The 23,762-nt window shown below is 40.8% G+C and overlaps 1 protein-coding gene and 1 pseudogene across 2 annotated transcripts in view; both read right to left on the bottom strand.

Moving 5' to 3' along the window:
- BRMS1L (breast cancer metastasis-suppressor 1-like) overlaps nucleotides 1-13,396 on the bottom strand; it is a 53,718-nt gene extending 40,322 nt beyond the window's left edge. The window contains exons 1-5 of one of the 2 annotated variants that reach the window (XM_011999177.1): nucleotides 13,062-13,279; nucleotides 9,491-9,603; nucleotides 7,896-7,986; nucleotides 6,270-6,397; nucleotides 4,439-4,518 (exon numbers count right to left, since the gene is read on the bottom strand). In XM_011999177.1, coding sequence (XP_011854567.1) covers nucleotides 4,439-4,518; nucleotides 6,270-6,397; nucleotides 7,896-7,984 — 297 coding nt within the window. In that variant the 5' untranslated portion in view covers nucleotides 7,985-7,986; nucleotides 9,491-9,603; nucleotides 13,062-13,279. Of the gene's footprint in view, nucleotides 1-4,438; nucleotides 4,519-6,269; nucleotides 6,398-7,895; nucleotides 7,987-9,490; nucleotides 9,604-13,061 lie in introns of both variants that reach the window. The other variant, XM_011999176.1, reaches the window with a different exon arrangement.
- Nucleotides 13,397-17,398: 4,002 nt separating this feature from the next.
- Nucleotides 17,399-18,181, bottom strand: LOC105553205 (annotated as a pseudogene).
- Between the last annotated feature and the right edge of the window lie 5,581 nt (nucleotides 18,182-23,762).

Genomic DNA, 23,762 nt, shown 5'->3' with positions numbered 1-23,762 from the left:
AAAGAACAAAGCTGGAAGCATCATGCTACCTGACTTCAAACTATATTACAAAGGTACAGTAACCAGAACAGCATGGTGCTGGTACCAAAACAGATATATAGGCCAATGGAACAGAACAGAGGCCTCAGAAATAACACTACACATCTACAACCATCTGATCTTTGACAAACCTGACAAAAACAAGCATTGGGGAAAGGATTCCCTATTTAATAAATGGTGTTGGAAAAACTGACTAGCCATATGCAGAAAACTGAAACTGGACCCCTTCCTTACACCTTATACAAAAATTAACTCAAGATGGATTACAGATTTAAACACAAGACCTAAAACCATAAAAACCCTAGAAGAAAACCTAGGAAATACCATTCAGGACATAGGCATGGGCAAAGACTTCATGATGAAAACACCAAAAGCAACGGCAACAAAAGCCAAAATTGATAAATGGGATCTAATTAAACTAAAGAGCTTCTGCACAGCAAAAGAAACTATCATCAGAGTGAACAGGCGACCTACAGAATGGGAGAAAATTTTTGCAATCTACCCATCTGACACAGGGCTAATATCCAGAATCTACAAGCAACTAAACAAATTTATAAGACAAAAACAACCCCATCAAAAAGTGGGCAAAGGATATGAACACTTCTCAAAAGAAGACATTTATGCAGCCAACAAACATGAAAAAAAGCTCATCATCACTGGTCATCAGAGAAATGCAAATGAAAACCACAATGAGATACCATCTCACGCCAGTTAGAATGGTGATCATTAAAAAGTCAGGAAACAACAGATGCTGGAGAGGATGTGGAGAAATAGGAATGCTTTTACACTGTTGGTGGGAGTGTAAATTAGTTGAAACATTGTAGAAGACAGTGTGGCAATTCCTCAAGCATCTACAACCAGAAATACCACTTGACCCAGGAATCCCATTACTGGGTATACACCCAGAGGATTACAAATTATTCTACTATAAGGAAACATGCACATGTATGTTTATTGCAGCACTGTTCACAATAGCAAAGACTTGGAACCAACCCAAAGGCCCATCAGTGAAAGACCTGATAAAGAAAACGTGGCACATATACACCGTGGAATACTATGCAGCCATAAAAAAGCATGAGTTGATGTCCTTTGCAGGGACATGGATGAAATTGAAAACCATCATTATCAGCAAACCAACACAGGAACAGAAAACCAAACACCGCATGTTCTCACTCATAAGTGGGAACTGAACAATGAGAACCCATGGACACAGGGAGGGAGACATCACACACCGAGGCCTGTCGGAGGGTGGAGAGCTAGGGGAGGAATAGCATTAGCAGAAATACCTAATGTAGATGATGGGTTGATGGGTGCAGCAAACCACCATGGTACATGTATACCTATGTAACAAACCTGCATGTTCTGCACATGTATTCCAGAACTTGAAGTATAATTTTTTTTAAAAGTAATTTTTTTAAGTTGTCACTTAAAAAAAAATAATAAAATTGGGGCCAGGCATGGTGGCTCAAGCCTGTAATCCCAGCATTTTAGGTCAAGGCGGGCGGATCACCTGAAGTCAAGAGTTCGAGAGCAGCTTGGCCAACATGGTGAAACCTTGTCTCTACTAAAAATACAAAAAAAAAAAAAAAATTAGCCAGGTATAGTGGCACATGCCTGTAGTCCCAGCAACTTGGGAGGCTGAGGCAGGAGAATCACTTAAACCCATGAGGCAGAGGATGCAGTCAGCCAGGATCATCACACCACTGCACTCCAGCCTGGGCAACTGAATAAGACCTTGTCTCAGGAAAAAAAAAAAAAAAAAAGGAAGAAGAAGAGGAGAAGAAAAAGAGAAAAGTAAGAGTATCAAGTCACAGAGTTATCAAGACTTATGAGACTAAAAGCAATAGAAAAAGATACTGTGATGCTGGTGCAGAAATAGCCAAACAGAACAAATGAAACAAATGGAACAAATGAAAAAAGTTAACAGGCCAGCTCATATATGGGCATTTGATACACAAAAAAGAGAAAATTGCTGATTTGTGGGGAAATAAGGGTGTATGTAATAAATAGTGTTGACATTACCTATCTACATACACAAAAAAATAAAATTAGAACCATACTTTTTTTTTTTTTGACCCAGAGTTTTGCTCTTGTCGCCCAGACTGGAGTGCAATGGCACGATCTTAGCTCACTGCAACCCCCACCTCCCGGGTTCAAGTGATTCTCCTGTCTCAGACTCCCGAGTAGCTGGGATTACAGGCACATGCCACCACGCCCAGCTAATTTTTGTATTTTTAGTAGAAACAGGGTTTCATCATATTGGTCAGGCTGGTCTCAACCTCCTGACAGAGAGCCAAATCATGAGTGAACTCCGATTTACAATTGCTACGAAGAGATTAAAATACCTAGGAATATAACTTACAAGGGATGTCAAGGACCTCTTCAAGAACTACAGACCACTGCTCAAGGAAATAAGAGAGGACATAAATAAATGGAAAAACATTCCATGCTCATGGATAGGAAGAATCGATACCATGAAAATGGCCATCAGGTGATCCGCCCGCTCGGCCTCCCAAAATGCTGGGATTACAGGCATAAGCCACCACATCCGGCCTAGAACCATACTTTATACCATACACAAAAACAAATTAAAGGTAGTTTTGCCATCTAAATGTTGAAAGCAAAATGTCAACTTTTAAAGGAAAACACATCTTTTTACCTCAAAATAGGAAGACACAAAAAGCACATCCTTGGCTCACACCTGTAATCTCAACACTTTGGGAGTCCAAAGCAGGAAGACTGTTTGAGCCCAGGAGTTTGAGACCAGCCTGGGCAACATAGTGGAATCCCTTCTCTACAAAAAATTTTTAAAATTAGCTGGGTGTGATGGCATGCATCTGTAGTCCCAGCTATTCAGGAGGCTGAGGCAGGAGGATGGCTTGAGGCCAGGGGAGTAGAGGCTGCAGCGAGCCATGATCATGCCACTGCACTCCAGCCTGGGTAACAGAGTGACACCCTGTCTCAAAACAAAAGAAACAAAACACATCCCATAAATAAAAAGATAATAAATTCAACTACATTAAAATGTAAAACTTCTTTGCAGCAAGTGATCAGAAAGAGTGAAAACATCGTACCACCTGGGCAAAAATATTTGCAAAGTATATAACCAGCAAAGCATTTATAGCCAGAATATATAAAGAACTTATATAGTCAATGAGGAAAAGACTAAAGGCCAACACAAAGGCAAGAAATACAAACAGGCACTTCTTAGGAAAAAATATCCAAGCAGCTAGTAAACGCCAAAAAGATAATCAATCTCAGTTGTAATTATGAAAATGAAACAATGAGCTCTATCATTTTATACCTAACTACTCTTAGTTTACGGCATATTAAAGTGACAGAAGAATCGTTACAGAACTTGTCCTCTTATTTCTACCTGCATATCTATAATCTTGTCTTGATTTGATAAAAAGTTATCTGCAAAATGGGCACTATGGGGTTTTTTTGTTTGTTGTTGTGGTAGCTGTTATTTCTGAGACAGGGTGTCACTCTGTTACCCAGGCTGCAGAGCAGTGGCACAATCACAGCTCACTGTAGCCTCAACCTCCCAAGGGCAAGCAATCCCCCCACCTCAGCCTCCTGAGTAGCTAGCACTACAGCCACCTGCCACCATGCCCAGCTAATTTTTCTATTTTTTGTAGAGGCGGGGGGTCTCACTATGTTGCCCAGACTGGTCTCGACCTCCTGAGCTCAAGCAATCCTCTTGCCTCAGCCTCCTCAACTCTTGGGATCATAGGTGTAAGCCACCATGCCTGGTGGGCACTATGTTTTTTATATGCTATAAATATTTTTAACCCATTTATGCCTAGTGTTCCATTACTGAAATGTTAAGCTTGTGGGAATTATTTATATCCTACTGCTCAAGGTCATCACCAAGATCTGATTTTTCACACACACACAAAATTGCAACCTTCAGCATAAATGGGTTAAATGCAAAATAAACAGAACATATAGAAAAATACACCTTTTTTTTCCCCATAAATAGAGAATTCTGCCCAAAGATGTGGAAATAGGTCTAAACAGACAGAAACTAATTCTATAGCTCAAAATCCTAATTGCACCATTGGGTGTATATTTTGTAAGTAAGTCTAATCCACATTATACTAATTATACTAATATTGTCAATAATGCCAGGTGACATAATCATTGCAAAGTCTTTTTAAAGTAACAGCTGCAAAACTTCTAAAATTATCTCAGTGTTTTCTATGGTCCTTTCTTTGTGTCCTATCTCCAATACAGCTTCCAATGTAACTCTATTCTTTTTTTTTTAAATCACACACAAATGATGAGCTAAAGTACTATTTAATTTTGTTTTACTTAGTTTACTTTTTTAACTACTACACTCAGAAAAGGCTTGAAGAGATGAAATTAGCTTAAAAGTTATGCAAAATGACAGTACCTCACAATGCTGGCGAGAAGCTTGAATTTCACATTCATATTTGTTCTTTACAGACTCTAAGCAGAGCTCTCTATAGATTCCTGCAACCAAACACAATTACTCTGATTATGTTAGCAATGAGGAGTTCCATTATCACCTCCCTACAGGAATTCTGTCCTCACTGTATTTAATAAGATGGATCAAGAAAAAATTGAAAAGTGAGTCTAACTTTATCTTTAAAGACTAAAAATAAAAAGGCTCACTTAAAACACATATCCAAAAAGATTAGAAATTAAGAGTTTCAGAGCTAGAAAGAAACTGTACTGCTAGTTTTTGTTCTTAACCTATTCTTCTAAAGATTACTCCTAAATGTTTGATACAGAATGATCAAAATGAAACTAAAACTCTTTTCCTATGAAAAACAATCTCTCAAGTTTCTCAAAATAGAAATGGAGACAATAAACTCTGGTGTCATCAATCACATATACTCAGAGTAACAGTTAGATACTATACCCCACCAAAACCACTTTTTTTTAAAACTATTATTTTCAATCCAAAGCTTCCATGAGGAGTAAATGTATATAAACTGATATAACAAAATCAATTATGTCTGGAGTGCTCCTGACAGGACTTTATCTAGAGGAAAGATACCCAAGATAGTTTAACTTAGACCTAACAGGACAATAGTATAAAATAGGTAACATGGCCATGCAAATATGTCACTACAAAAACGGCACGCAAAGAGCTCTGGATATGTATTCTAAGCTTTATGCCATAGTTGGCCCTAGAAATGTAATTATCTCTCTTTGTATAGTAAAGGCAAGAGACAGGTATCTGGAACTACGTCATCAGCAACACATTCACACACACTACTCTGCAAAATCAAAATATAAAAGAGGCCAGAGTAGAAAAGTAAATAATCAACTCAAGTATTATTTCCTGATCATCCATGTAACCTAAAAGAACAAAGAAAATTAGGGATATTTTTGCTTCTAAGGATACGTTAAGTCAATATGTAAAGATAGCAGTGAAGAGTATCATATCATCCACATAATACTAAGCACTCAAAAATAAAATTTGGTTAAAGGAGGGTTTAGTAAAAAGAACTTATTATCAACAATGCCTTAGGTATTATCTAACAGGTACATAAGGATCAATTAGTGCCACATAAGAGAAAAACAACCAGCATCTCCACTAATTAAAGTTTAGTTTTTGACTATGAAAAACCACATATATCCCTTGATTACGAGTGCTAGGACATGATACTGAGGCTGGATCCCACTTACAAACATAAGACTGAAATGTAACCATACAAGTATAGTGCATCTTTGTTTATTCGTAGCCACAAATGAGTAACCAAACTCATCAAAGTAAAAAAGAAAAAGTAAATTATCTAGTTCAAGGCAAGTTTCCTGTTCTATAATATCTTGATCAAACATTTTAAAATTTTTTTATAAATTAAAAAAAAATCCTATCACTCTTACATATAAAAAAAACGCCAAGAGCACTTAAACTTTAATTTCTCTAATAGGGAATTAAAGCGTGACAGTAACAGTCTCTCTTAATCAAAGTATCATGGTTTCCAGTTGTTTCACCACATGTGGAACTATCTTCTCAACAACACTATAAGCAACTTGAGGGTTTTTTTTTTCTTTAATCTCCCACAGCATCAGAGCAAAGCAAGAGGTATTTAATAAATAAAATGACTGTGGGCTAACTGAAAGTAAAATATTCTGGTCGATGTAAATATGCTTGTAATCCCATCAACATAAAACACTTACTTGATAAACACCTTTTAAAGCTATTGAAGAGTTTACATTCTATATATGGAAAAGATTCTTCACTTTCCTACCTGCTACCTTTGTACGAATTTGCATATTTTCCTGTAAAGTTGCCAGCGGTTCCAAGTATTCTGGTGCTTTTCCAGCTATGACTTCTTGTAGTTTTGCATCCACCTGACTTAATCGTTCTTTATAAAGTCTTAACAAAGCAAAAAATTAATACGTTAATTTAAAAATCTCAACAAAGGCTAACAATGTGCCATTTCTATACATTATTTGTTCCTAATATCATTTATATTCTAACAATCTATCAAATGTATTTTTGCCTTGATCTCAAGCAGAGAACTGTTACATTGTTTGACTTTATGCACATAATCACAAAATAGATATCTATCATGTTTAAAGCATCACTCTTTAATGGTCAATTACCAATACAAAAAATAAAATTGAAATAACTACTTTTTGGCACTATTAATTTTGTTTTTGTTTTAACCATAGAACAATAAAACAAATTCTAAGACAAAAGGTCATTTAAACACTGAGTTTAAAAGAAACAAAGAAATCATTTTGAATAGACATTACCAGTTGTCAAAATAAATAATTACTTGGCTTCTCTCTACCTTTCCTGAAAAGGAGTCAGTATTACTGTATTCAGCCTACTTAATTTTATTTATTCTTTTTTTTTTTTTTTCTTGAGATGGAGCTCTCTCTGTCACCCAGAGGGAGTGCAGTGGCGGGAATTTCGCTCATTGCAAGCTCCGCCTCCAGAGTTTACGCCATTCTCCTGCCTCAGCCTCTCGAGTAGCTGGGACTACAGGCACCCGCCACCACACCCGGCTAATTTTTTTTTTTTTTGTATTTTTTAGTAGAGACGAGGTATCACCGTGTTAGCCAGGATGGTCTTGATCTCCCGACCTCATGATCCACCCACCTCAGCCTCCCAAAGTGCTGGGATTACAGGCATGAGCCACCGCGCCAGGCCCAGCCTACTTAATTTTTTAAAAGAACAAAGAGGAAGTAGACTAATGAAGGTAAAACCAATGTCTTTATGACCTGACGTATTAAGTTTGTTTCAACTACAAATGAAGAAGCCATAACAAAATTAGTTGCTCAATGAACAAGGAACTCAAAAATGGGGCAGGAGGTCCCTGTTACTTACAAATACTCTAATTTGCCAGCTGTCACACCAATACCTTTAGAGTATGATACAACTCAGTGTTTATTTTGGCAATAATCCTGCAGGACAGAATTTTTTTTTTTTTTTTTTTTAAGACAGGGTCTTATTCTGTTGCCCAGGCTGCAGTGCAATGGCACGAGCACAGCTCGCTGCAGCCTTGACCTGGGTTCAATCAATCCACCTGCCTTAACGTCCCAAGTAGTTGGGACCACAGGCACATATCACCACATCCAGCTAATTTTTAAGTTTTTTGTGGAGACCAGGTCTTCCTATGTTGCCCAGGCTGGTCTCCAACTCCTGGGTTCAAACCCACAAAAAACCCCTGTGTTCAAACCTTCAGTTTAGTTAATGAGGTCTCTAGTAGACAAACAATAGCTGAGCCTCTTTCAAACTGGTCAGTCCCAAAAATACAAAATACAAAAGGAAAAACAGCTGAGACTGAATCTAGTTGCTCTTGTGCTAGTATACAAGTGACAAGGTTGAGATTCAGTGACAACAGCCTTCTAAAGTCACTACTTACTGATCTTTGAGATCGGTAAACTGTTTTTCAAGATTGGACATTTCATCCAAACATTCCATTCTTCTTCTTTCACAGTCTTCATCATCCATTTCTGTTAATAAAAACGCAAATATAAAAGATAAACTTAATTTTCAAATTTATCTGAACATCTCAAATATATCTAAACGTAATTCAAATAGGAAGAAAAACTGTAATACGAAGGCAAGACCTATATTAAGCCTTAAAAGAAAATAGACATTTATCAAAAATAATAACTTCTGCTGGGCATGGTGGCTCATGTCTCTAATTCCAGCAGTTTGGAAAGCCAAGGCAGGAGGACAGACTGAGCCCAGGAGTTCGAGATCAGCCTGGGCAATATAGGAAGATCCCATCTCTACCAAAAAAAAAAAAAAAAAAAGATATTAGCTGGGCACAGTACCATGAGCCTGTAGTCTCACCTACTGGGAGGCTGAGGCAAGAGGATCGCCTGAACCCAGGAGTTGGAGGCTGCAGTAGGCCATGATTGTGACACTGCACTCCACCCTGGGTGACAGACTGACCTAGTCTAAAGAAAAAAAAAAAAAAATCCACTGTAGATTTAATCTAAAATACAGATGAGTATATAAAACTATACTGGTCTATAGACCCTTTTATTTTTATTCATTTTTAAATCACTTTAAAGGACTGACTATAAGCTATGACTATAAAGTAATTAGCCCACTTTTGGTTTGTTTTCCACCAACTCACCAGAATGTAGCACCAAAATGATTGTGTCCTTTAAAGGCTAACATTGCTCAAAAACACTTTTGGGGTTCTTCTTTCAAACTGCTCACATGGCTGATTTGCCAGTCACATAAAAAAAGAAAAGTGGCCAGGCGTGGTAGCTCATCCCTGTAATCCCAGCACTTTGGGAGGCTGAGGCCGGAGGATTGCTTGAGCTCAAGAGTTCAAGACCAGCCTGGGCAAGGTGGTAAAACCCCATGTCTACTAAAAATACAAAAATTAGCCAGACATAGTGGTGGATGCCTGTAGTCCCAACTACTAGAGAGACTGAGGTGGGAGGATTGTTTGAACTTGAGAAGCAGAGGTTGCAGTGAGCCAAGACTGCGCAAGCCTGGGCAACAGAGACCCTGTCTCAAAAAAAAAGAAAAGTGAAAGAAAGGCCAGGCATGGTGGCCCATGCTTGTAATCCCAGCACTTTGGGAGGCCAAGGCAGGTGGATCACCTGAGGCCAGGAGTTCAAGACCAGCCTGACCAAAATGGAGAAACCCCGTCTCTACTAAAAATACAAAATTAGCTGGGCGTGGTGGCACATGCCTGTAATCCCTGCTACTTGGGAGGCTGAGGCAGGAAAATCGCTTGAACCCAGGAGGTGGAGGTTGCGGTGAGCCGAGATCGTGCCACTGCACTCCAGCCTGGGCAACAAGAGCAAAACTCCATCTCAAAAAAAGAAAAAGAAAAAAGGAAACTAATCTTATTTTGTTTACCACAGGCTCTCCTGGTCTGCCATTCCTACGTTCCCATTGTTCTGTCTCCCCATGTTACTATCAGTCAGTGAGAAAGAGGCAAATGAGGAGGAAAATACAAACTTTTTAAGGAAAGCAACTGTTAATTACCAGGTCTGTCCTATAGTCCACATTTTCTATGTTCACATCACATATATTCATTCATCAAAATAACTGAAGCACAAAATGATCTGCATCTTGATCTTCATCAAATAAAAGTCAAACTATGAGAAAGAGTTAAATCACGTTCAATTATTTTTATATAACAAGGAAGGCTATGACTTTTTTTCTAATTTTCTAAAACAGATTAAAAATATTTCTGGCTCTTGATTGCTTACTTCTTGGCTACTTAAAACTTGGTCCCTCAAGATGACTCACTACCCAAGTTCTTTGGACAGTAGAGACTTTTCTGTAGCCTTAGAATTTGCTCAGTACCAACATCTGAGAAGAAAACACTGTGAAAGTTTAACATGAAAGACATATGGTAGAACAGAGATGCTTTAACAAGCAAACTGCAAAATGTATTTAAACAATTTCTTTGCACTTAAACTTTTGGCTTGCAGTTCAAATTATTACATTCTTCAAAAATTAAGTTGTCCATTATTTTCTGGGATGGAATTTTTAAAAGTTAAAAATCACAACAGTCAACATAAAAATTATAGGGGGAGAATTTTAACAAATGGAATTTTGAGATCCTAGCTCCTATCATAAATGCAAGAACATTTGAAGATAAAATACTTCATAGATCTAAGAAATATATTCACAAACAGTCCAGGTGCAGTGGCTTACGCCTGTAATCCCAGCACTTTGGGAGGCATAGGCGTGTGGATCACTTGAAGTCACGAGTTCAAGACCTGCCTGGCCAATGTGGCAAAACCCCACCTCTACTAAAAATACAAAAATTAGCCGGGTGTGATGGCGGATGCCTGTAATCCCAGCTATTCAGGAGGCTGAGGCTGGAGAATCACTTTAACCCAGGAGGCAGAGGTTGCAGCGAGCCGAGATCATGCCACTGCACTCCAGCCTGGGTGACAGAGTGAGACTCGGTCTCAAAAAAAAATTAAAAAAAAAAAAAAGAAATATATTCCCATATAGTCTAGATGTTCTCTTTTCTCTATATTCCCCACTTTTGAAATCTCACCTACTTTCAAGGCAAGGCAGATGACTTACAAATTATTCTCCCCTTCCATATCAGGCAGGTTCCAATGTCACACTTGCATTTGTCAGTTGGGCATTCTTTAAACATACTGCCATCACTCCAAAAGCAACATGTCGGCCAGGCAGGGTGGTTCACACCTGTAATCCTAATACTTTGGGAGGCCAAGGCGGTCGGATCACCTGAGGTCAGGAGTTCGAGACCATCCTGGCCAAGATGGTGAAACACAAAAATTATCTGAGCATGGTGGCGCATACCTGTAATCCCAGCTACTCTGGAGGCTGAGGCAGGAGAATCGCTTGAACCCCGGAGGTGGAGGTTGCAGTGAGCTGAGATCACGCCACTGCACTTCAGCCTGGGCGACAGAGTGAGACTCTGTCTCAAAAAAAAAAAAAAAAAAGCAACATAACATGTCTGGCTGGGCACGGTGGCTCACATCTGTAATCCCAGCACTTTGGGATGCCGAGGCAGGTGGATCGCCTGAGCAGGAGTTCAAGACCACCCTGACCAATACAGTGAAACCCCGTCTCTACTAAAAACACAAAAAATTAGCCGGGCGTTGGCGGTGGGCACCTGTAATCCCAGCTACTCAGGAGGCTGAGGCAGGAGAATTGCTTGAACCCCGGAGGCAAAGGTTGCAGTGAGCCGAGATGGCGCCATTGCACTCCAGCCTGGGTGCCAAGAGCAAAACTCTTTCTCCAAAAAAAAAAAGGCCGGTTGCGGTAGCTCACGCCTGTAATCCCAGCACATTAGGAGATCGAGGCGGGTGGATCACGAGGTCAAGAGTTTGAGACCAGCCTGGCCAACATGGAGAAACTCTGTCTCTACTAAAAATACAAAAAGTTAGCTTGGTGTGGTAGTGTGTGCCTGTAATCACAGCTATTCGGGAGGCTCAGGCAGGAGAATTGCTTGAACCTGGGAGGTGGAGGTTGCAGTGAGCCAAGATCATGCCATTGCACTCCAGGCTGGGCAACAGAGCGAGACTCTGTTTCAAAGAGAAAAAAAAAAAAAAAGCAACATGTCTGAAATACTCTTATCTTTCACCTTCATCTCAAATCTTTCACTTTTCTATTTCTGTTGATGCTACCGCCACTCTCCTTGTATCTTGGTTTTTCTCTTACCTTCAATCCTAAACTTGCATTCATCAATCCTGTTTTGTGCTTTCTTTGAAATCCCTCACATCTATATTTCCTGTTCCTTTCCGACCTCAAGTTCTTCTCCCAAGGTTTTCACGCTTTTGAATAAGCCCTAAACTCTGGCCCTTGTACTTTTCCTTACATTCCTCTCCCTATAAGGATACCCACAACCCCAACCCAAATTCTACTCATTCTTCAAGATAATTAAGGTAATCCCACCTTCTTCAGCTAGACTTTGTGACCACCACCCAATACTGAAACGATTTCCTCTGCCTCTGAATTCCCATAGCAATATTTAGTTAAGCATTCATTTGGCAATTTAATCAAGTGGTGACGTATGACAGCTCTTTAAGAGAGCCCAGATAATAACTATTTATCCCTCATATTGAGTACTATCCAGTGCTGCACAAAGAAGTCACTCATAAATATTTTTGGATGGCTGATTTATTGATTGAAATTATATCCTTCCATGGAGATTTGCTTTGCAAGGGAAACATGAAAAGAGGGCATGTGGATGATACTAGGCTGTCATAAACCTATCATCAATGCTTGACCAAAATCAGGCCAAGACAAAGAAGTCAGTCTCATCTCCATCATTTCAATCGAAGGAAAATAATCCCGGTAATCACAAATTCCATTTCACTTTGGAATAAACATTCCTAAAAGTTTGCAAAATGTATTTGTGGTGTTAATCTGCCCTCCTTCTCCCCCACCCCAAAATAATTTAAAACAGCCCAAAGTTAGAAAAAAACTGAAGGGAAGAAAAGACTTGGAGAATTTTCAACGCTGCCAAAACTCAGCCAATTTATAAGCATATGAAGATGCAAAATGAGCCCGAACGTTGGTCCCTTTCTCTAGGTCTTGCAAACTTCAGGGAGCTACTGAATGGGACAGCTCTCAAGTTAGCCCCCGAAAAGGGACTGACGTAAAAGTGCTGACCGGCAAGTTGACTTGGAAACTGAGGTTAATTACTAAGCCGACACTCGGCCCCGGCAACCCACTAGCGCTGAGAAGTGAGGGTTGCAAAGCAGAAAATAGGGAAAGAGGTCGGTGGGCTGGGGAGAGGAGGCATTTCCAGTTTGTCTGCTGTGGGAAGTTCTCCGCCTCGGCCGGTCGCTCCAGAGCACCACCGGGGGCAGGACTGCGCCGCGTTCGGGAGCTGGGCAAGCCCAGGCCCGCCCCGCCCCGCCCCGCCGCCGAGACCCATCATGAGCCAGACAGCGCCCAGCGACCGGACCGGGTGCAGCCCAGGGCCCAGAGCCAGTCTCCGCCCCTTCCCTCTGTCCCCGCCCCGCTTTCCCAGCAGGACGCAGTCGCCTGGCGTGCAGAAAGCGGCCTGTCGCGCGCTGGGCGCGGGGACTCAGGGTCCCAGCCCTGCTGGGTCGCGCACCTGAGCTATCTCCATCCTCGGAGACCGACGAACTCTCAGTGTCCTCGTCCTCGGAGCTGCTCCCCTCATTTTCGGCGTAGTCCACCTCCATCTCATCGTGATGGTTGGTCTCCTTCTTATCCCCTCGGGAATGAACCGGCATTTTCAAGCCGCGCCGTCGCTTCCCACTCCCGGCGCCCAGCCCGGCCACCGCCGCTTCAATGAAGGGCGCGCGGAACGCCCCGACCCACCCAGCGGCCGAGCCTGCTCGCCCCCTTGGCTCCTCCCCGCCCCCGGCCCGGGCCTCACAACCTAACCCGCAGGCTCTGCGATGGGAGGTCTGCCATTGGCGGAGGCGGTCCACCGAGCCAGAGGGCGGGGCTTGCCCTGCTCTGGTACGATTGGTTGTCCGTAATTACGACGCGGCCTTCCGATGCTTGCCGGGAGTTGTGGTTCGTAGGGCTCAGACCTGCAGGGGCTGCACCCTTCCATGCCTCGGCAGCCCTGATCACTTCTTCTTTCTGGACTTCAAGTCCCACAAGGCACGAAAGCTGACCCTCTGGATCGCAGTTTATAAACTAAACAGAAACAGATTGTGCGAATTTAGTGTGTATTTATCTATTTCCCGCCAAGTGATTGTTTGACCTGCCTGACTATCCGAGATGTTACTGTCAGATGTGAAAGTGTCTTTTGCCTGAAAGAATCTTTGCCTGCTCATTGAGCCGGGGGACCTGGAGAACCGTCTCTTTTACTAAGTACCTTTATTACCTACCACTAATAAACTATTTTATTTAATTATTAACTATAGACGATAACTTGCAGTTTCTATGTTGCGCAAAAATCTTTATTCTTGAAACTTTTACAATACGGAAAGTAAGTTTTATATTGGCATTTTCAATCTAGTATTTTTTGCATTTATTTTTTACCAGATGCAGTCGCAAAATGTCATCAGTCCTGATTTAACTTTAGTTTTCAATGAAAAATACTTAGTGAGATGTACTTTCTCAAAAAAAGGGTACATAGACAAGGAAGAATCAGTAACTCATTAACTGACCACTTATCCTACTGTATCAGGTATCTTGGTAAGCTCTTTACATGAGTTTAGTGAGTTTAAGTCTCACTTTAATAGCCCTGAGTTAGGTGTCATTGTTATTCCCATTTTACAGATAAGGAAACTTCATTTGCAGACCAATCTTAAAACTATATTTTACCCCTTATAACGACAGGGTTTCTTCTTGAAGTGGCAATTTGCTATTGAAAAATAGTACAGGCCGGCAGGGTGGCTAACGCCTGTAGTCCCCACACTTTAGGAGGCCGAGGCAAGCAGATCACTTGAGGTCAGGAGTTCGAGACCAGCCTGGCCAACATGGTGAAACCCAATCTCCAGAGGCTGAGGTGAGAGAATCGCTTGAACACAGGAGGTCAAAGTTGCAGTGAGCTGACATCACACCACTGCACTCCAGCCTAGGTGACAGAGTGAGACCCTGTCTCCTGTCTCAAAGAGAAAAAAAAAAAAGTTCATAGAATATTGTGGATTGTATAGCACTGCATTCTCAAAGACAAGGGCCAAAGATATGAAGTTAAATTTGCAATTTTCTTTAGTTATCTATTTATTTAGAGATAGGATCTGGGTCTGTGGCCCAAGCTGGAGTGCAGTAGCAACCTCAAATTTCTGGGCACAAGTGATCATCTCGCCTCAGCCTCCCAAATACCTGAGACCACAGGCACATGCCACCATGCCCAGCTAATATTTTCTTTTTTTTTTTTAGTGACAGGGTCTAGCCCAGGCTGGTCTCGAACTCTAGTCTCAAGCAATCTGTCCGCCTCAGCCTCCCAAAGCACTGAGATGCCCAGGTATGAGCCACTGTGCCCGACCTAGATTTGTAATTTAATGACAGAAAACTTTTAAGTTCTACACATCTCTTACAGAGTAAAATACAAAATAAGGGGTGTGTATTATATTTAGTGTCAGCCTACTTCTCCCTTTCTCGTTGTACAGTATTCTCCAAAATTGAACTCCTTATAGTTTCTAAACACACAAGCTGTTTCTCATTTCAATGTCTTTGCACATTCTATTTCCTTTACAACCCTGTTCCTCTCCTTTTCTTTTTCAAAGCCACTTTTTAGACAACACACGTCACCATCAGCACCTCTACCATTCAAGGCACTCCTGTTCCTTCAGGTGACTGCTGTATTTTGAAATTTGCAAGTTTATACTTGTTCCTATCACAATATATTGTAAATTGTTTAGCAGATGCATCTCACCTGTTGGATTGTGAGTTCCTTGAGAGCAGAGGCTGTCTTAATCTGAAATGCAAATACAAAGGCATGCGGTAGTCAGGCAGGTCAAGTTACAAGATGTAAACCTTACATGAGTGGTACCGATTAAAGGGGGCAGCTGCTTTTGGCCCCAGCCAATTGTTACTACCTGAGAATTTTGGCCTACTGATGTCAGACCTTCTGATTTCAAAGAGAAACCAGAAATTTGGATCTCTATGTGAAATATCTAGAACTATAAACATTATCTCAAGTGATGTTTTTTGTTTTGTTTTGTGTTCTTTAAACTTCAGATCAAACAAAAACAGCTGTGGGTAAAATCCCCGGCCTCTAAATATTTGTTATATCAGCAGCTATCAGAGTGTGTGCTAAATCATAACAATTAGATTTATGGTGACTCAATGTGCCAAGTGTGTTATGTGCTTTAAGTACATTAATTCACTGAATCCTCATAACAATCCTGTAAAGTCGATACTATTATGCCCTACATTTTATAGATGAAAAAACCGAGGCACAGAGCAGTTATAGTACTTGGCCAAAGTCACACTGCTACTATGTAACAGATCTAGGATTTAAACTTGAGTAGTCTGACATAAGAATCTGTGTGCAACCACTGGCATACAGTGCACCTCTCGTGATTGCTGTTTCTGCTGTTCCAGGAAAAACAGAGGGAAGGTGGAAAGGAGGAGGCATGGGTTCTTGCCCTCCTTCTCCTAGTAACCAACTGATAAAGTTTGGCAAACCACATAATCTCTGATCTGTTGTAAAATAAGAAGTTTGCAGTGTATTAACTTTAAGTTCTCTTCCAGCTCTAAAATTCCTGTCATCATTAAGTTTATTTTTAAGGCAGACAGAATAATAGGAGAGTATGCAATTAGAGTTGCATGAGAGTATTTTGCCTAAGGTAAGAGTTGCTCTCATCTTCTCAAACAGATTTTAGAAAAGATGCTTAGGGAATGTGAGAAGAACCGTAACAGGGAAAAGTTAATAAGGCTAAAAAATAATTTTGTTGATTTAGAAAATACAAAATAAAATAATGTCATGGAAGCAGAATGAAGTTTCCTTAATCAAGGTAGTTAAAAGGGTAATAACGATAATTATTATATTATTATTATTATTATGCAGTTGGGAGGTCCAGGATGCCTTACATTTATGTAGCACTTCACATTTTACATACAGCCTATACAAACATTAGATATATTTTAAGTCTCACTTGTTATTAATCCATCCATATTTACATATTTGTAGAGCTCTGAAACTCATAGCCAGTCATCATCAAAATCTCCTATATCTTCATTCTCTTCCCTGAACTATTCCCTCAATATTCTTATTCTAAAGGAAATATGGCTCTCCCTTAGGACCTTGCTTCCTTTGTACCCTCCTCCTCCTCCTGAGCCTTGTCATGGAGTAGATATGCTCCTCGTTCTTTTTTCATCCAGAGGCTCCTGCTTCCCTCTTGCCTAAAATCTGCCAGTTTGTCATCAGGATATACCACACAGTATATATGTGGGTGTCATCTATATACCCCAGGGTCACTCCCTCTCACATTCTGAAGAATTTAGCTCCTGGCTCAGTGTCATTCTCTCCAGTAACACGCCTATCATAATTCTTGGTAGGTAATCTCATAGCACTCCATCTCCTACTGGGTTTGCTCTGGTACAAAGTAGACACATAGTAATGTTGGCATTTTCCTTGTAGTTTTCCTCCCCTATCTTCTTTGGGGTATACTTTTTTTCTAGTCTGTTTTGTGTAATATTTTAAGTCATAAATATTTAAACACAGAGAACGGTATTCAGAACATTGCATATGTAACACAGTACCTACCTCTCAGCTCTGTCAAATCTTAGCATTTTACATTTGCTTCCGATGCTTCTCAATCCTAATTCTCTCCTTCCCTTTCCAGAGTAATCATTATCTGGTTTTTGGTTACCATGTGCTTTTGGTTACCCATGCATGTATGCATACTATTTTTGCATATGTATCCAAAAATAATGTATAGTATTGTTTGGCCTGTTTAAAGTGCTCATATTTTTATTTTATTTCTTTATTTATTTATTGTTACTATTTTTTATTTTAGAAAAACTTTGTGGTTTTATTGTACCACGAGGCATTGAAACATCTGAACAAATCAATGTCTGGGCGGTGAGGCAGCTTCTTTCTCTTCACTTCTTTGGGTTACTAGAGCAACTTGTCAGTAGATTAAAAAAAAAAAAAAAAAAGGACAACCTTTTGCATTACTTAAGTCTTTCCAAGGCATGCGCTGGTACAACACAAACTTCTCTCCTCAGATGGAACTAGTCTAGCGTCCAGACATCATGCACAACACCTCAGCGGCGGCAGCGCACTGCGCCCACTCCCACCGCGGCCCTGCTCATTTGTGCGTGATATTTGGAGCATCTGGAGGAGTGGGAATAGCACTGGGCAGAGGAGGGAGGAAGAAACAACGTGAGTGCCTGCTGAGAGGAGGTCAGCCAAAGTTGTGCAGGGCGAGCCTAAACACGTCATTGGTGCAAACCCAAGCATTGTTGATGTTCTTTAATAGGAACATCTGGTGGAACCCCATGATGGGGGTCTTCATCTGCCTTAAGCTGGCCCACAACCGTGCTCGTGATGCAGCTATGTGGCGTGGGCTGATGGTCCTGCGCAGTCATGCTGTGCTGGATTTTCTGGAACGGAAGGCTAGACAGCTTCTCCACAATGGGAGCTTTCCCCTGGAACTGTTGTCCTGCCCACTTAAGGCATGATATGTCAATGTAAGTTGTACCTAGTTGGGTTCTATCGTTATCAAATAACTGGTAGTAATGTGGAATTTTATTCCACATTAGATTGGATCCAATCTGCTTCCATATTGGCTTGTCTCCCATTCTGGAGCGTCACCCGACCTCGCAGAGAGACCCGAGGGACTCGCATGATGGCTGCAGATGCGGCAGCAACCCAGCATGGTCTCAAAGTGCTCATATTTTTAAGTGGTCTCATGCATTACATATGCTACAACTTGACTTTCTCCTCAGTGATGTTTTTGAGATTTACCCATTGTGATTTAGGTAGCTGTCATCCAGTTATTTTTACTTGCCATAACGTGTTAAATTTAGTAAATATATTCTACTGAATGAATATTACAGATTACCCATTTACCTATTAATGGACAGGGAGGCTGCTCCCAATTTTTTCACTATTAAAAACAGTTGTCTCAGACCCAGCACAGTGGCTCACACCTGTAGTGCCAGCACTTTGGCAGGCTGAGGCAGGCGGATCGTTTGAGATTGGAAGTTGGAGACTGGCCTGGGCAACATGGTGAAACCCTGTCTCAACAAAAAATACAAAAATTAGCCGGGTGTGGTGGTGCATGCCTGTAGTCCCACCTACTTGGGAGGTGAGGTAGGAGGATGGCTTGAACCTGGGAGGTCCAGGCTCCAGTGAGCTGTGATTGTGCCACTTCACTCCAGCCTGAGTGACAGACAGAGTAAGCCCCTGTCTTTTTTTTTTTTTTTTTTTTTTTGAGACGGAGTCTGGCTCTGTTGCCCAGGCTGGAGTGCAGTGGCCAGATCTCAGCTCACTGCAAGCTCCGCCTCCCGGGTTCACGCCATTCTCCTGCCTCAGCCTCCCGAGTAGCTGGGAGTACAGGCGCCCGCCACCTCGCCCGGCTAATTTTTTTTTTGTATTTTAGTAGAAACGGGGTTTCACCGTGTTAGCCAGGATGGTCTCGATCTCCTGAACTCGTGATCCGCCCGTCTCGGCCTCCCAAAGTGCTGGGATTACAGGCTTGAGCCACCGCGCCCGGCCGCCCCTGTCTTTAATAAATAAATAAATAAATAAAATAGTTGCCTCGGTGAACATTGCATTTTGTTTGTTTGTTTGTTTTTGTTTTTAGACAGAGTTTCACTCTTCTTGCCCTCTAGAGTGCAATGGCACCATCTCGGCTCACTGCAACCTCCACCTCCCAGGTTCAAGCAATTCTCCTGTGTCAGCCTCCCAGGCGGCTGGGATTACAGGCGCCCACCACCATGCCCAGCTACTTTTGTATTTTTGGTAGAAATGGGGTTTCACCATGTTGGTCAGGCTGGTCTCAAACTCCTGACCTCAGGTGATCCGCCCACTTCAGCCTCCCAAAGTGCTGGGATTACAGGGGTGAGCCACCGTGCCCAGCCTTGAACATTGTGTGTGCACCTTTTCTTCAGGCATAATTGTGAGAATTTCTCTAGGTCAGTGTCTCCAAAGTGGGAGGGGTATATTCAAGAACTGTATCCTGGGGGGCAGGAAGGAAATATTAAAATATGTGTTTATAAAATTTTTAATTTCATCTTTGTTTGGAATAAAGTAGGTATAAGGAAGCAGTTAGAATTCCAGGTTTTACTCTGATTTGCCTTCATTATATTCCTTGTGCTTGTTTTTAATCAGCAGACCCAGCTTCTGAAATAAAGCAAATGTAATTCCAGCTCCACCACATGGTGGGGCAGAGACATCAGCTACACAATCCATAAACTTTTTCTACTGAGGGACTCAGGCCAAATGCTAGGAGTTGGAAAAACAAAGGACACCAGAGGCTGCTACTAATAGCTAATATCGAATCAGGATAAATATTCTCATCATTCAAACTAAAGGGGCTTTAGGACCTACACTGACAACTAGATGAGACCAACTTATAATTATTCCAACTACATGAAACTGTGATTCCAATTTTTTAAGAATGAAACAATCCCCCAGGCTCAGTGGTTCATGCCGGTAAACCCAGTACTTTGGGAGGCTGAAGGGGGCAGATCACTTGAGCCAAGGAGTTTAAGACCAGCCTGGTCAACATGGTGAAACACTGTTTCTTCCAAAAATACAAGAAGTAGCTGAGCATGGTGGCGCACGCCTGTGGTCCCAGCTACTTGGAAGGTGGAGGCATGAGAATTGCTTGAACCCAGGAGGCAGAGGTTGCAGTGAGTCAAGATTACACCACCACACTCCAACTTGGGTGACAGAGCAAGGCTCTGCCTCAAAAAAAAAAAAAAAAAAAATTGCAAGCTGAACCAATTGAGATGTTTATGGTGTTGGCTATCATTTGTGCTGTTAATCATCAGACCTCTTCAATCAGGGTATGACCAAGATTAACTTTTTCCTCCCAAATTGATGTGGATGGTCTAATGCTGTGGGCTTCATCTTCAACATCATCTTGTCCCTTTTTAAAATAAGTATTCTGTTTGTAAACTGCTGATTTATTTGGAGCATCATCCCCATACACTTCTTGTAAAGCATCAGTGAGTTCACTATCCTTCCATCCAAGCTTCATCATAAATTTGGTGTTTGTTCTTGCTTCAACTTTAGCAGAATTCACATTGCTCTGATAGGGGCTCTTTACAAACTGATGTTTTATTCTTCTCAGTGCCTCAAACTAGATTCTGTTCAGACATGTTATAACAAGTTAATATAAGCTTATTTTGTTGGAAAAAAATTGACATCTATAGTTTTGGGATTTTTCTTTGGTTGGTTTGTTTGTTTGATGAGATAGGGTCTCCCTCTGTTGCCTAGCTTGGAGTGCAGTGGCGTGATCACAGCTCACTGCAAGCTCTGCCATCCGAGCTCAAGCAATCTTCCCACCTCAGCCCCCCAAGCAGCTGGGACTACAGGCACGTGCCACCATGCCCGGCTAATTTTTGTATTAGCCATGGACAACATGTCTCACCATGTTGCCCAGGCTGGTCTTGACTCCTGGGCTCAAGCCATTCACCTGCCTCGGCCTCCCAAAGTGCTGGGACTACAGGTGTGAGCCACTGCGCTCAGCCAGTTTTGTTTGTTTGTTTGTTTGTTTGTTTATAATACACATTTTTAATGAACTTTTTGAATACCCCCTCATATCTCTCTCTCAATTCTTGGAAGGCAAGATTAACAACCTAGTTTAGGTTTGGTGATGTGAAACTTTATCATGGGTGACACCATTTTGATTCTTAGTCTGATCTGTGGGGGCCTAGTGCAGGAACTTAGTCCAAAACAATAGCCTCCTATAATTTGTATTTAACCTGAAGTACTGTTCTGGATTCAATAGATTCATTGGTGAACAAATGAGACACAGCTTATTACTTCATAGAACTTAGGGAAAAGTAGAGAGATAAATATTAAGCAGCTTTACAAACTGAGGTATGCTCTCTGATGGTGTTATGAGAGCATAATACAGAGACCCAATTGAGACTGGGAGTGGATGGCAGGTAAGGCTTCTCTAAAGTAGTAATATTTCAGCTAAGACCTGAGAGATGAGTAGGAGTTAGCCCAGATTGGAATGAGAGGAGGGACATTATAAGCTGAGAGAATAGTATATTGAAGGTCCTGAATTAGAAAAACACTTGGCATATTCATGTTTGAGGAATAAAGAGACTACTGTGGATGGTTATTAATGTTCAAGAATGAAAGAGATACAAGGTAAGATTGATGAGATAAGCAAAGGCTTGATAAGTTATGGTAAGGAAATTAGAATTTTTTTAAAATCCTAAATACAGTGGATATTATTGGGGAGTTCCTAAGAAGAGAAGATAAGATTGGATTAGTGATAAAATTACATTGATTTGAGATTAGATCTTATAAAAAGATGACTGGTTGCTTAGTAGAAAATGATACTTTATCTCAATATCAATCAGATACTGTGATAAAATATTCTGACAGCTTAGACAGGTAGAGGCTGTGTGGGGGAAACAAAATAGACAAATTTGAGATATTTGGGAGGTAAGATTGACAAAACTTGATAGTAAATTAAATTTGGGGCATGAGAGAGAAGATTAAAATATAGTTTACTTGTCTCCATATTTGAGTCATTTCCTTATGCTACTAAATAATATCAGCAGTTATTGCTTCAAGAAATCTCCTTGACATATTTTGCTTGAGTTTTATACTCACTGTGTATGATTTTCAGCTCTCTGTTCATAATAAATCATATTTCATTTAATGCTTCTTGACTTGTTTGTGAATGTTACTTGCTTTCTTTAAAAATTAAATATCAAAAGGTAACTGAACACAATAAATCATGATCAATGCAATTACAACAGAAAGATATGGTCAGGCACAGTGGCTCACGCCTGTACCCAGCACTTTGGGAGGCCAAGGCAGGTGGATGGCTAGAGTACCCAGGAGCTTAAGACCAGCCTAGACAGCATGGTGAGACCCCATCTCTACAAAAAATACAAAAATTAGCCAGGTGTGGTAGTGCATGCCCATAGTAACAGCTACTCAGCAGGCTGAGGTGGTAGATTCACTTGAGCCTGGGAGGTTGAGGCTGCAGTGAGCCGAGAATTGTGCATAGAAAGATATTACAAAACATATTGACATTGGAACTGATGTGCAAAAGCAATGATGGGTGAAATAGCTGGTCCCTTAGCATGAAGGCAGTGGTACCAAACTGTACTGATATTCATTGTATTCTTCATTGTCACACACAGTAAAAATGAAAAGCCAGTTTCACTTAAAACTGTCCTTGATGAAGCAGTTGCTCTTTATATGCTCATTTTGTCACAGAAAATAGAGAAACTATGTGTACGTAATGTTTAGAATTTTATAAGGAGCAAGGACTAATGCTGCATACTAAAATACAATGGTGGTCTTAATAAAAGAAAATTGTGCAATTGAGTTGTGAACTGACCTAGCGACTTTATTCAGAAAATGACATTTTTACATGAAAGAAGTGATAAACAAACTACAGTAATTCAGACATGGGTATTTGGCATATTAGCAAAAATAAATAGAATGCGCCTGTCATTTTAGGAGAACAATTGACATTATTTGTTACCAAGGATAAAATTTAAGCTTCTAAGTAAAAAATCAGAAATTTGAAAAACTTTTACCAACCATTGTGAGTATGAAAACTTTCCAGTACTTAAAGGCTTTCTGATGTATGTGAGGTTTTTTTTTTTAATATTATTTAATGTAATGTGTTAGCATTTTAAAGATCTGTGTAAGTCAGCAAACAATTATTTTGATGAATGCATAATGTTACAAAATCATGTATAGGTGAAAGATCTATTCAAAGCACAAGACTTTAATGTAAGGAGTACAAAATGTTTACTGATAGGCTTTCATATTCCGTACTGCAACTCATCTTTAAGAAACTACCTCTTGCTGGGAGCTTGATGTTGGGTACACGTGGACATAATCTTTATGCCAAACACTGGAGACTACCAGAAGGTGGCAGCAGGGAGCGGAGAAAGGGTTGAAAAACTATCACGTACTATACTCTTTCCCTGCGTGATGGATACAATTGTACCCCAAACCTCAGCATCACGCAGTATACCCATGTAACAAACCTGCACATGTGCCCCCTGAATCTAAGATAAAAGTTGAAATTTTAAAAACTACCACTTGTTGCCTTTTATTGTAGTGTCAACAGTTATCTGAAAAAGATATTAAAACACTCTTTTTACCAATTACGTATACATAGGAAGCCAGATTATCTTCATATATTTCAACCAGAAAAGAATAGCG

This window comes from Mandrillus leucophaeus, unplaced genomic scaffold, assembly GCF_000951045.1.
Source record: "Mandrillus leucophaeus isolate KB7577 unplaced genomic scaffold, Mleu.le_1.0 Scaffold587, whole genome shotgun sequence".
NCBI lineage: Eukaryota > Metazoa > Chordata > Mammalia > Primates > Cercopithecidae > Mandrillus > Mandrillus leucophaeus.
The sequence above is the reverse complement of the archived record's forward strand: the minus strand, read 5'-3'. Positions and strand labels throughout refer to the sequence as shown.